This window comes from Diplotaxodon limnothrissa, linkage group LG11, assembly GCF_057381915.1.
Source record: "Diplotaxodon limnothrissa isolate DT_005_m linkage group LG11, D_limnothrissa_male_GT1.1, whole genome shotgun sequence".
NCBI lineage: Eukaryota > Metazoa > Chordata > Actinopteri > Cichliformes > Cichlidae > Diplotaxodon > Diplotaxodon limnothrissa.
The window spans coordinates 16597389-16612070 of NC_140606.1; the positions used below are offsets into that span (position 1 = coordinate 16597389).

The 14682-nt window shown below is 41.3% G+C and overlaps 2 protein-coding genes across 2 annotated transcripts in view; one reads left to right on the forward strand and one right to left on the reverse strand.

Annotated features, from left to right (window-relative positions):
• adamts16 (ADAM metallopeptidase with thrombospondin type 1 motif, 16) overlaps positions 1-10355 on the reverse strand; it is a 48742-nt gene extending 38387 nt beyond the window's left edge. Inside the window, exons 1-3 of the mRNA XM_085365217.1 lie at positions 10269-10355; positions 10070-10160; positions 6712-7070 (exon numbers count right to left, since the gene is read on the reverse strand). Of these exons, the coding sequence (XP_085221343.1) occupies positions 6712-7070; positions 10070-10160; positions 10269-10355 (537 nt within the window). The remainder of the gene's footprint in view (positions 1-6711; positions 7071-10069; positions 10161-10268) is intronic.
• The window catches only part of LOC146622542 (uncharacterized), a 318673-nt gene that overhangs the window by 52137 nt on the left and 251854 nt on the right, over positions 1-14682 (forward strand). The window lies entirely within an intron of this gene.

Below are 14682 nucleotides of genomic sequence, written 5' to 3' on the forward strand. Positions count from 1 at the left end.
GTGAGAAAGAGGCTTACTAAAACGTTACCACCTTCCACCATTGCTGGCCCGCCAACGGTCAAGAAATACCCCAGCCAGGATTGTTGCTTATATCACATGTGACAACCGGTGCGTGATTCCACATGGCACCCGCCCCGGCGCTGTGTAATCACAGACAATTGTCAACAATTGGTTCCAAGTCACGATGAGGCCTCTGACCTGAACTGTGCTGCCGCCAACCATCAGAACTTCACATGCTAAGTATTTATTTTTTCTGTGTGGGTGGTTCAGGGATTGAACACTGGGGCATTAGTGTGGTGATATGGTAAAGCAGCTCTACAGGGTAAAGACTGCCAAGAACATTTAAAAAAATCCCTTTTCATCATTTTTTTTGTTGTTGTATGTGGTTATTTTTAGTCAATCCATTGCAATGAACAAGACAGTCAAGAAAGGAAACCTATTGAGTGAGAGAACATCAACCATAGGATTTAAACCTGCAGCATGTGTACTGACTGTTTAGCTTGCGGTTGTTATAGAAACAGACATCTTTTGATAGCTAATAGCAGTAGTTTAGACAGGGCAGGGAAATCTGGCTGACATTCAGTCTCAAAAAGAACTGTATCTACAGAGAAGATATTTTCAGAGCTGCACTATTTAAATTTGACTTATTTGCAGCTGTATGTTGCCAACTTTATAAGTCATGTGGTTAGAAAAAACCTTTAATTTCCACTTTTGTTTACATTTGCATATGATACTTCGCTGTAACAGCATTTACAGTACAATACATGAAGCAAACAGTTCAAGAGCAAGTGGTTCGCCATTTCAACCGAAGCCAAAGGCTTTCCACTGGAGACATGTCAGCAAGCATGAACAACAAGATAGCTATGGCCACATTTCAAAGTGACAGTGTTCACTCTTTTACTCTTTTACTAAAGTATCTTACAGTTTGTGTATACTGGCTGCTTTGTCTTTTCAGCATTGCTGTAACACAGCAGTTCCCAGATATCTGTCTACACATATACGAAGTGATTTTTGGAGCTGACCATGGTAGCTTACTGCCATGTCATGGCATTTCAATATTTTGTCTATGCAACTTCACTTTTTTCCCTGGGTCAAATCATCAGTGTCGCTTTAATATTTTAAATGAGCGCATGAAAAGCTCTTTCAAAAGCATCGCAAAGCCAAGTTAGGGATGAGCAGCTAATATGCTTGTGTCTGGAGCTCCATCATAAAAAGGACCATGAGTCACTCCTCCACATATTATCCTGTTTCCTCTCATCTGCATTTTGTCACATAGACTGAAAGGACTGTTTCTCTGGAAGGATAGATCAATGCATCTAATTGTTTTACAAATGCTGTCAATGTATTTTGTCCTGTGCTTCAGATATCCAATCCAGATGTTGATACCACAGTATTTAACTGTTGGCTGTGAGCTCTTCTAAAATATGCTGATTTCATTTTAAGTGTTCTATTACTGAATACATCAAGTTTCAGTGACAGAAAACTAGACACGCAGAGGTGTTGTACTGTGTGTGCAATGAATTTAAACAAAGCTAAAGGATGTCGTTACAGACAAAAACAGATTATCTTTTTTATGCAGTTTTTGAGTTGAGCACAAACAACATACATGCACTTTCTTTAATTTAATACGTACGTGAGCGTGTGTGTGCAGGCTGCTATGTTAAGAGATTAGGTCACACTGGTCCCTTTCCTAAATAGCCAAAGTCATCGGATTACACAGTACGCAGTATGAAGTGCAAATAGCAGTCATAAAATGCTGAAATACTACTTGGGAGGGCGCAGACAGCTGGACTCTGTGTCAGACTCATCCAGACAAGCAGCAACAAGAACGGGGGGGGGGGGGGGGGGGGGGGGGGGGGGGGAAGTAGGCGGGCAAGAAACAGAAGGAAAGCGGAAATGAGGCGGGGAAGCGCTCAGTGCATTACAAGATGCACCTGACTGTAGGCTGTATATGTTTCTGTCGTTATTTATCTCTACCCCTCCTCGCTGTCCTCGACAAAAATACGTGGCAACTTTGGCATCTCAAACACAAGGCTTCACATTTCCAAACAATCCGTCTTTTGACAGAACAAAGTGCTTCAAGAGATGATGCTGCAATGCTTTATTTGTCATCCACACTGATTCCACGATGGCTACACTTCCAGCAGCCGAAGACAAGGATTCAGATTGTGAGCTTTGCGTTGACAGAGTTAACTGAACAACTGTGAATTGCTCTCTCGGGTCATATTTTAGTTTAATGCGCATTTCTTTACGAATTAGAGATTCCCACTGTATCCAAAATATCCAGCACGGATTACACAAACTGGAGGTCCTCATTACTTAATCTCCGTGGTATGGTGGAGGAAACCATGAATGATGAAGCCTTGATAAAACTGTTCTCACATCATTGGGTGCACAGTATCTACTGAGAAATGGTGATAGCAACCTGCCAAGACCACACTATGTGCTTTTCAAAGCTTCACTAACATCAGTAGACCCATCCCTCATATTCGCTTGGAAATCCCAGAGGTGGAAGAAATGTGCAGCATTCTATTATTACCATGATTGCGTGCCCCGAGGCAAGAAACACACCCATCCTTTTACAAGTGGAAAACACATACCTTCCAAGTGATTTGTAGTGGCAGGACATTAAGAATTTCCCTTTGATACAAAAGGAAGGTGTGCTTTACAAGTCTGAGTAAAATTAGCCAAACTGATACAGATGTAGGTGAAGCACAGGGTTAAAGTACAGATGTGAAAAAAGGACATACTGTATAGAGAGTAAGCAGTTGCTTATTAGTAGTTACTAGTTGAAAAAAGGTTATTATGCATACCTTTGTGTAATGTTCATGGATGCAAATTAGCAGGAGATTAAATAGCATACAAAAAGGCACAATAAGACCAAATTGTTACTTTGGTAGTACAGTGCTGCTGCTATGCTGCATACAGAAAAATATTTGAGAAAATGAATCATAATAACTCAATAATTTAAGCTAGCAGGTTCCAGCATGGGGTTTGCAGACAGCCAAGTCTCAAAGTTAACATATTTACAGATAAAAATCATGCTTGCAGCTCTGTGAGGCTTACAACATTCTTTTACGTTTTGCCACCATGCTGGTGAGTTCACAATGTCAACTAGCTGCTGTTAGGTAGGCTGGATGACAATAACGATGTTCAACATATTAGTTCGGCATGCTAAACATCTTGTGTCTGAGTAGGTTTTTCAACAAAGCTTGAAAAAGAAGGCAACTGGAGTTCTTTAGGTGTATGAAGATGTTTCACCTCTTATCCAGGATGCTTTTACAGGTCTAAAATGGCTATTTACCCCTAGTAAGGGGTTGTCCCCTTTGGAAGTGGTCTTGAGGTCACTGACCTACTATTGATCATGTGAGTTATCTCAAGGTGTGAAATAAGGCATGGGTCATTACCATCACCTGTGGGTTAAGGATGAAATCCCTGTGAAACCTTGGATGAGAGGTAAAATGTCATCACAAACCTAAAGAACTCCAGTTGTCTTCTGTTTCAAGATCTCAGGAATAACATCTTTTTTCCCCTTTGTTTGGACCAAAAATTGCACAAGATGCCATATGTAGGCATAGGGATGAAAAGAAAGTTACCAGATTGGAACAATTTCTGCATATCACTCCTCAATAGCCTCATATCCATAAAAGCAGGACTAAAGCATATCATGCTGCAGCATAAAGTCGACACAGAGAAGGAACTGTTTTATGATGGGCTGTTCCATGTGTGTGTGCTGGTGTAAGAAACCCTTTGGCAGGTGATCAGTGGGATTGGCCTGAAACTTTTATTCCATCAATTCATTGCTTGTAAGTCAGAGATTTTTACGGCTGATCACCCTCCTGTCATCAACTGCATGGGCTGCCAGAAGATGAGAGTTGAAAAGGCAAATTATAAATAGGCTTTAACAATGTTACACTGCCTGCAAGAAGAATTTTAGCACTTCAAACTTCCAGGGAGGGAGCAACGACCCTTATATTCTTCGTCAATGTCACTCCTTTTCACTCTGATCTTTCATTATCCTTCTGTTGGCGTCGATTAGCCAGCGTGAGAAACCCTAACCCTGCAGCTTACTCTAAACACAGATGGATGGTGTTAATTTTTTTTTTTTTTTTAAGAATGACAGCGCAAACAAATGTGATGAAAGAGTCTAATCTAAGTTGTATCACTGCGCATTTGGAGTCCAGGTGCAGTGCTGCTCCGGTCAATATTTACCTGTTCCTTGCTAAAGCAAACTGGCCAAAGTGCAAGGTCTCCCATATGCTTTCAAGTACAGTGAACTCTGTTATGACGTTTTGACCAGTTGTATGCAACATCTGTAGCACGCACACACACTTAGATTAACTGGCTGGACTTGAACACTTGTCCAAGAACTTTGAACCTTAACCAAAGCTTATATTAACGTTAAATCAATCTAAACATCTTCATTTTAAAATCCGTTGAGGTATCATGTACGTTGACACCACAACGTAACAATGTAAATGGCTTAAGTCCCTAAAAGACTGGCACTATGCACAGCCAGTTTAACCCTATAGGTATGTAGGTCTTTAGTGCAAAAACTCATCTTATGTATCAACACTGACTGTGTGACAGTGGTGAAGTTAAATATTAAAACGTATGCAGAAAAATTCTTATATGCAGTTTAGCGCTTAATAAAATGCATTCTTCCCTTTTTTTGAAAATCAGTAACCAGCTTGATCTTTTCCCTAGAATCTAAATACTTTTGCCTGCTGATATTGCTTTGCACTTCCCAACTTCACATCAGAAAAAGCCAAATTCCCAATGATGCCCTGACCCAGTCTGTCCTAGCCCGCCTCAGCCGTGAGAACAACATTTACAGTCTCTGCAACCCTGGACCTTTTGGCTGGATCTTTTATTGGGATCTGCTCTGAAATGTAGACACACACACACACACACACACACACACACACACACACACACACACACAGAAGAAGAGAAGCATCCCTGGAGATGTGCCATTCTCTGCCTGTAGTTTTAGAGGGCAATTCTCAGACACAGCAGTGGTCCCTTACAATGAAATATAAACAGCAAACCAACATGGAATTTATTTTAGCCTAATTAAAAACACTAAAAGCCATGCTTAAGTGAAATGTGGTCAAACTGGTTTTTAGGGGAATTTGCTTTTGGTAAAACTGTGAAAAGAAACAAGTTCAAACAATATTTCTTTTTCAGATGAAAGCTTATATCCCACTGCTCTGTGTGTGTACATACGGTCATTTTAAACTCTACTGGCAGCCAGCGTAAAGAACATGCTGACTTCAAAACGAATAAGTGTGTAGGTAAGTTTTTGTATTAATTAAGTCCTTTGTTCTCTAGTCCAGACTGCTAAGAGGGTTAATATAACACTTGGGGTCTTAGCGTGGCACTACCTCACTTGAGCTTATTACAGTAATTTCTTCTTTATGTTCATGCAGCACAGGAGGACCACCAAGGCGAGAACTGGAATTTAGCCAGTAAATCTAAACAGAATGTAAACTAGTCCAGAGGATTTAATTCAGATTGATTCAGTCAGCATTTTTAGCCCAAACTGCATAATAATGACTTTTATGCCTAAAAAAGATGGACTTATTATACATTAACGAGTAGAAAGAAAAATAAAATTGCTTCCAAACACTGCTAGAGCAGATACCGAGCTTCACTCTGACCAAACACACAAATACAGCTGATCATTTAAACACCAATAAATCTGCTCAGGTTCGCATGTGGATATCCGCTTACTGTCTGTGTAGCTTTTAGAGTGCTCAGAGTTTAATTTCACCTGGATTGGATTTGCACCCATTTCAATCCTCTTTAAGCAGTGACAGCTGCAAATGTTGCGGCCTTCAAGATGATGCAAAGGTGCTTCTCGTTGTTGGAGGAATATTCAAAATATTTTTATATCCGTGTAGTAAACGCCATGTGCTAAACGTAAAGATAAAATACCATCAAAACATTGTCATGGCATATTTGGCCCATGTGTATTTTTAGAATTTTCCTGGCTTGTAGCAAACATGATGTGAACATGAAGCTTAGCTTTTCCATCCATTAGTTATTCATTAGCCGACTTACAACTAATAATGCATGACACGCTGGAACGAGAACCTCCTGTGTATGTTTTGCCAACTTATTCGGTGGGTTTTTAAGTCAATTTAAGTCAATTTTCTCTGCACATCAGACAGACAATGGACTGACTCAAGAACTGTGTGAAAGACAGCCATAGAAGCATACTGTCGAGAGTCATAATGTTTCATCAAAAAGTATGGCGTCTCACAATGAAAGAATTGCAATTGAATTGAATTTACTGTCTGTCTTTTGTCTCGGGGTGTTAAGTTACTATATTCCAAACTTTGTGTTGAAATCCAAAAAAGGTCAATAACCTCTCTCTTTCTGCCTCCCCGGTTTTGCCATGACAAGAACTCTGACACTCAGTGTTTATAGTATCAGCGGTCCCAGGATGAGCCAAATTTCTTTGGCTCCCAAGCTCGTTTTTTTTTCTCGGTCATTGAGTGCAATTAGAGAACTCACTGCTAAACCTACATGCTGCCAAAACTTAAGCAATATAAAAATGTCCCTGAGATGCACTTTTATGATGAATTTACCGTGAAGTCTTTTTGACTGATACAGATGCACACACACCCTTTATCTGAACTATTTACTGACTTTCCTTTCTTATCTTCAGAACCCATCCTGCAGCCCATCTTTGTTTTGACTCACCATCCCCATGCATGTGGATAGTGCCACAGAGGAGTTGACCCTTGACCTCAGTGACCCTTGGTAAAAGCAGAGGTCATCCTGATGGTAGGCCCTCAGGCTCTTGGTGCCATTCTTTCCCAGGACCTGGATGGTGAAGCCAGGTGCAATCAGGCTTTCCGAGGCATCCCTCAGCTCCATGTGGAAGTCCTGCCCCAAGCCTCTGAGTCGGAAGTGGACTGTTTCGCTGATGCTTTCAGCGACAGATGAGTCTGCGTCTGAAGCGAGGGATCTGCGCCGCCTTTTGCGCTGGTGGTGGGCAATTTCATGAGAGACGTAAGCGCCTTGGTGGTCGACCTCATATGGAGATACAATCTCATATTCTGGAGATAAAGGATGTTGAAGGAAGAAGAGGCAAGGAAAGGGACAGGAAATGTGAAAAGACAAATGAAACACTGAGTGAAAATTGCAATCACAACACCCACAAAAAAGGCAGCCACAAAAAGCAACTATATCTAGTCTTTTAATGTGGACATATTAAATATAAAGACATTTCTTAACTTGGAACTATGCAACTGAAAGCCTGCTGAGAGGTTTTAACTGTGATGAGAGAAGACTATATTTTTACAGATACAAAAAATAAATGTTTAGCCTGATGGTAAATCTATACTAATTTGTTGTGTCAACATAATTAATTGTGAATTGCTGCACATTGTGTCAGCTGCTGCCTTGGTTACAACACGGTCTAAAACTACAGCTTTTTGCTTTTCTTTGTTAGCTCTCCTCTGCCTGCCTCATTTACTTTTGCTGACGGGGTCAAAAGAGGATTACGAGAAAAGGAAGCTTTCTAGACAATTCCAGGCCTTTTAGTAGAGAGTGAATCATGTTTGACCAAGTACTTTATTTCTTTTATATAGCTCAAACTGGATAACAGCAAGTCATAAAGGGAGATGGTTGAATGTCATTGTCAGCCCTTGTGTTGTAGTCCAGTTAAAAGTCTAATCATGCTGTGATCATAAGAATTAACGGGCTTTCCTCAAAAGGTCAAATCAAAAGTAGCTGATTTTATACTGACTCCCTGCCTTGGTCCAAGTTTCATTTTGAGGAAAAATCATGTGACAGAGAATATTGCTTAAGGTCATCTGAGGAGTAAGAATGGCAGAACAGACTAAGGGACATCTTTTATAAGAAATGAACATATTCACTCTTGCATATACTTGAAATATATATAGAAAAGGTGCATGATGGCCAGCCATCTATCCATCCATCCATCCATCCATACAGGGTACATCCTGGACAGGTCACCACTCTGTCACAGGGCTGACACACAGAGACAGACAACCATTCACATGGATATTCACAGATATAACCAGTTAAGAAAGGACAATTAAGATTACTTTTGGATTGTGGCAGGAAGTTGAACTTACGGGAACCTACGCAGACACGAGGAGAACATGCAAACTCCACACACACTGGATTCAAACAGAGGACTTGCTTTCTGTGAAGTGACTGCACTAACCAATGCACTGCTCTGTGTTAAATGTGCATGATTGCTCTCATTTTAAATTATTTATTTATTTATTCATTTTTACCATAACTTTTGTTACTGTCCTGGGAACTTAGTTAAAAGGGACACTCGATGCTGTCGTGTTTTAAGTCACACAGCTTAAAACATTTTACAGTTGATGCTTTAAGAGTAATCTGGCAGCAAACAGACATAAGAGCATCATGGCTGATTTTGGCACAGTACTGGAATGGCCACTGTAAATGTGTTTAGCCATGCAAAAGTGATACGGTGTCACTTTTTTCAGGTTAAAGTGCACAGAAATAACAACAACATTGGACAGTCAATAAGGGCATGTCCCAGTTACCGTACAGGCTGACCTGCTTTAGCAAGACCTAACAATGAGTATATATAGCACTGAGACAGACAGGTTCTGGCAGTGGGAAAAACATGCAGGGTGGCAGACTGTGTGTCATCCCTGCCTGTGCCAATGCCTGCTTTTTGGTGCATCTTGGTCATTCAGTGTATCTACACACAGCACCCTGTCCTCAGCAGCGGGTGAATTATTTAAAGCACGTTGATTTGCTACGACTGCATAAGTTTTAGCATGGGCAGCCAAGGCAGGAAGCAAAGCCTTGACATGTCATCAGTCTTATCTATCTCAGAGTTACAGGACTGCAAAGAGCAAACACATGCCCCAAGTCTCAAGCATTTTCTATGCGGAAAGCAAAGCTCTTAAGCAAACCCAGAAAATGGTCCTCTCTGTCTTTGCCTCTGTCCACATCCCCCGAATGCATAGACACACAGTTGCTTCCAGTTAACTGCTTGTCCCACCCTCACACAAAAAACAGCTGCGGCGACCCATGTCTGACAGTATACAAACAAAGAGTCCGCGAGAACAGAGTACACATACACACACACGCACAGACACACACACATGCACACAGAAAGAGAGAGACAGACAAGGCTGAGACAAGATCCTGCAGTTGTTGGTTTGTTGGTTTAGTGGCTCCTGAGTGCCATTAGCACTGATGAAGTCTTCAGCCAAGTGGCTCTTGGCTTAAAGATGATAAAGGAATGAAAATATGAATTCTGCATATGAACTCGTTCTAACATATGAATGTTGACACATTAACAAGGAGAAGTAATTGTTGAAGCGCTGCCTATGACACTAACTCAAAACACAAGCGAGGGCTTTCCCATTCCTTTCTGTTTCAGATCATCCGCACATGTGCTCACAGAGAGTTCATTTATGCAGACATATTTATGCACTTTCATGGTAACAACAACAACAACAACAAAAGATCTGGTAGAGAACGGCAAAGAAGTTGCTGAGTCATCACACCACATGGGGTTAGATCCACAAAAACAAGAACAGATGAAAGCCTCGCTCTTAACTGCTGGCACTAATAATTGACAAAGCAGGCATCACTGCATCCTCAAGGAAGAGTTTGGTCACTGTCCCAGCTAGATTGCTCTGGGAGCCATTTTTATTGTGTGTGTGTGTTTTTTTGTTGACTTGACACGTTAATAAATAATTCCTTTCATGTAACGTGAAATAAGTGAAACGACTTTTACAGAATGAAAGAATTCCTTATTTTGCTGTAGACCACAGTTTGAGATCCTCTGCAGCATGCACCAACTAGTGACTCCGAGTCAGGGTACAGGTTGCCCCCCAGCGGTGAATGGCGGTAACGCACAACGCAGGTGAGCGCCGTTTGATGCTGCTGACCGCTTTATGGGTGAGCGAGCGAGAAGTATTTATTGTCTTAATTCAGCTGAAAAGCATAAAACAGACCAGCAACCCACAAAAACATCATTACAGTGGCAAAAACACATCAACACTTCCCCCCTCTGTTTTTCTTGTTTAAAGCCTACCTGTGTTTTGAGGTAAATTGAGAGACCGTAGCAGAATAGATGCGCCTTGATCACATTCGGCACTGTCAGCACCAGCATTCATAAGAACGCTCTGCGCGAGAAGAAGAAGTGCAAATGAACTTGTTTGAGTAATTATGCAGAAAGCACTTGCTTATTTGAGTTCCTGAAAACTTTATGAGCAGCATGCACGCAGACTTACGTTGCCCAGGGTGAGAAACCACAGCAGGTGGAAAAACGACGGTCTCCAGTTTCTGCACGCTGCGCAAGACAAACGCAAGAAATTCATGTCCGTGGATCACTTTTAACACACCTCCCAGCAGTATCGATATCTTAAATAAAACAATTCAACAGCAGCAGCAGAGGCAGCACTTCTGCTTTAGATGAATGAAGCATCAAAGAGATTCGCATGCAGGCTTCAGTTTAACCACTTTGGTCTCCATTTATTTCCATGCGGAGTTCCAATCGCGGTAAACTGCTTGAACTCCAGTCCTCTCTCCCGGCAAGTCATTTTCTTTCTTTCCACTCAGACAGCCCTACAACCTCCCCCCCCCCCCCTCTCTCTCCCTCCCTCCCTCATAGCTACGCTCACTCGGCCGCTCTCTCCCCCTCTCTCTCTACCCAGTGACCACCACGGATCCTTTTGACTCCCAACGAAATTATGTGATTGTCTTAAATAGGCCGCATCTCATCTTGGCAATGGCAGACTCCTGTAAAAATCGCACAGAGTCCGAATATGTTTCTCTTGGGAGCCCGACGAGGGAGCTCTGCGCACAATACTCTGTGTGAGTGTTTTCTGGTGTAGGGGGGCTTACCCTAAGCAGGCTACAGCCTGTAGCCAATCACATTTGGCACCTGCTTTGAGAGATGTTCTACTTCTCAGCTTACATGGTCGCTATGATATTTAACAAACACACAAAAAAAATGGTTTTCTTTATGTCCCCCATAAGGTCAGGTTCGAATATATGAATCCAGTCATGTGGATCTAGTGGTCCAAACGCGATTCAGAGATTACACCCCGGAGCAGGTAATCAGTAATTTGTGATGGTTTACAGTCTGAAATTTAACCACTGACCCCATTTAATCCGCTTGCCGTTCTCCCATCTCTCCAATATTCCACAGCTGCACTGATAGGCAGCGTGCCAACATTTCTGAACTCCCTGCAGTCATTCATAGAAGTGCTCAGGAGTGTGGGAGCCAACGCATCGGGAGCACTTGTTTCATATTCTGAAGTATTTTATCATCCTAAAAGAAAAAACAGATGAGATCTCTGCTGTACGGCAGGGGAAATAAATGTGTGGTGTTTACAGAGTGATCTTTGTGGCACCGAGTCAAAAAACATCTGAATCAGAGTGAAAGTCATTAAAGGTGATCTTCAAGCCAGAGGGTTTATAGAGTCCACAGAGGATGAAATGTATTTTTGCATATGGTTTCTAATTTCTACAAAGCAGAAAGATCAGACGGTGGCATATTTTGATGACTTTATATTTAGAAGCATTTAACTACATATAGCATGGGTTTTCGTAACAGAAACACTGGCATCTAAAAGCTCATATAGATTTGATGTTCAGGTGCAGAGCACACTAGATAGAAAGTTTACTTTGGTAAATTGGTAGGAAGAGAAGAATAGAAGCTAACCCAATAGTGAACTCAGATCTCTATGACACCAGGTCTTGTGGATTTGTTTCCCTCTGGAATGCAAAGTGTTTGATGAATCTTCCAGATGGCCTGTGTCATGTTGCATTAGTGATAGCTGTCATGTATGACAGATTAATTTGTTCTGAACGTCAGAACGTTAATCAGTGAGTTAGAAATCAGTGACCAACAACTAACTTTCTCCTGAACCATAGTCCCCTACAGATAGGAAGCAGGATAAGCAAATGCAAGAACATTTTCATTCTGAGAGTAATATGTTATAAGCCTATAAAACCGATACATATACAGTACCCACTTCCAGATTTCTGCCTCTGTTTGCCAATCCTGGGTTTAATCAGTGATAAAATGCCGTCATGAATACAATTCTTACCATATGTTTGGAGGTTCAGGAAATCTGTGCTTTACAACAGCAGCTGACACTGCAAGCACCCCTCCTCGTCCTCCTCCTCCCCCTTCTACATTATTACACAGACCCCTTGCTCAGACACATGTGTGCACTCGCAGCAATCCAATACTCACTCTGCATCTGTGTGTCTGGCATCATGTGAATGTATGGAAAATGTGCTGCTCTTATACATCTGTGTGAGCAAATGATTGATATTTGTTCAGCAAGTGCAGATCTTCACAGCTGACTGGAAAGTTGCCACACCTTTGGCCCCCGAAGGCGTCTGACAGCCTTTTGTTGGGATGTACGGCAGGATGCTTCACTGTGGGATGCGCGGGTGGGCAGATCAAACTGGCAGACTGAGAAATAATTGTTTGTTGTTTGTATTGTTTGAAGGAACTGAAAAAAGAAAGCTCCTGTACATACACCAAGTGCTGTGAGTGTTTTGACCCCCGAACCTGTGAGCTCCTGTAGGCCTCTCAGTCTGCCTGCACGTCTGAGTGCTTGTTCTTCTGTCTTCCTGTCTCAATCAGCTTGGCTTAAAGCCCTACTGTCTGTCTTCAATAACATCTGTGGATGTACAAAGGCAGAGAACTGACACATAAAGGGAACTCACTCCAGCACATAGTCTAAAATATACAGTGCAGTGAAAAACAAGAACATCAATCATGGTTATTGTTGGAAATTAACATTTTGCACATTATTGAAGTAAAGAAAAACAGGTTAATCACAGGTTAAATATAAGAATACTTTCACATACATACAATGCCTTCAAATCCACGATTTAATCCAGATTAAATGCCAGTGATTAAAGCTTCAGTCTAGCAGTAGGTGGCTTAGAACCCACAAGAAGTCTCCAGACTCCCCCACCCCAAATTTCATTACAGGATTTTTAACAATCTTACAAGTGTTAGCATCAAAGTGCATGCATGTACAGTTAGAAAAAGATTTTAAAAATTTGACCCGTGTGGGATGTTTGCCAGGAAAAAGTCTTTGCTGTCCAAAAGAGAAAATTAGAGGAAATCTAAAGTTTGCCTGTAGCAAAAACCCGGCCATTTGAAATACCTTGGCCTTCGACAGATGATCTAAATTGTGATCAAAGTTGTTCAGTGAGACCAAAGGCAACCTTTTTTTTATGTCGTGCTTATGTTGTGACACGTAATTTTAGTATCTGAGGTCTAGTCACACTTGTTTACCTGTGTAAGTGCATCTAGATACAAAGAGGAAAAATATTTGAATTGCAAGATGGACAAACTTTCTCCAAAGTTTTCTGAACTTGGTGAGGCTGAATACAGAAGAAAGTCAAATTGCAGAAAGATGCTGATCAAACAACAGCCGCATTCCAGATGCACAGCTTGTTTTAGACTTCTTTGAAGGTTATATGTGAACAAGGGACACCGAAAGAGCCCGAAAAGAAGACATTAACTGCTTAAAATATGTACGAAAATTAATTTTTAACAATCCCAAAGAGCATCTTTACTGCTTCAGCAACACAGAATGAATAGAATTTCCAGAAGATGTCTGAGACCACTGAGCATCAGCCATCAGTTCCTCTCATTTGTTTGTCTACTTCCTACTTGGAAAAAATATCACTGGCAGACAATCATGCCAGGTAGGATTAGCACATCATCAAAAGTAAACCAAAAACACCCCAAAATAACTAAACACCTACTCGATCATTTCAACAGCTAAAGCAGATAGCAGCTGTCATCAAGGTCTGCGTGCATGTCTGGTGAGAGCAGACTACGCTTGTGGTAAGCATATGTGATTTTGTGTGCATGCTCTCGTGTGATTTATGTGCATATGTGTCTTTGTACGTTAGTGTGAGTCTGTTCACGCATGTATGGATGTACTTATGTGTTTGGGTCTTTGTGTGTTTGCGTGCACAATAAGCTGACAGCAGCTGTAGAATTCCTCTCAGCGCATCACAGAGGGGTAGACTGATGGCAACTGACACGGAGCAAGAGTAAAGGGAGGTGGGAAACGGAGATGAAGGTGGAGCGGAGCAATGGGAGACGGTGGTTGCCAGGCAGTGTAGATGATTGAAGGGTTAGTCAGAATTTGCAAAAACTCTGCACCGCTGTCGAAGAATACCGACGTCTTTACTGCTATTGTCCTGACATTGTCTAGTACAATCCAAACACCTTGGATGTATCACCTCAGTGTGAAACACTGTTTCCCCTAAATATTTGCAGATGGATACTACAGCCTGTTTTTGGTTTTGGATTCACTGCTGAACCTCACCGATCTTCTTTTTGTATATTTTAAAAGCAAAAATAGTTCTTTTTTTTAAACTACACCTTTTATAAGAAGTGAGAATAATATACACTGCTTAAAAACATAAAGCAACACTACAAAACCCATCAGATTTCACCTAGAAAAACAGTCATTCTCAATATCAATGCATGAAATTCAACAAGTTAATTTATTGTTGTTGAGATGACGTGATACAATCTAGCATGAGTGGTTAGTTGCTTCGACTCACAAAACAAGATCACACAAGACTTCAACTGACAGGAAAATCACTGGGGTCATAAAAGCATACACACACCACATGTATGCTATTGCTATTTGT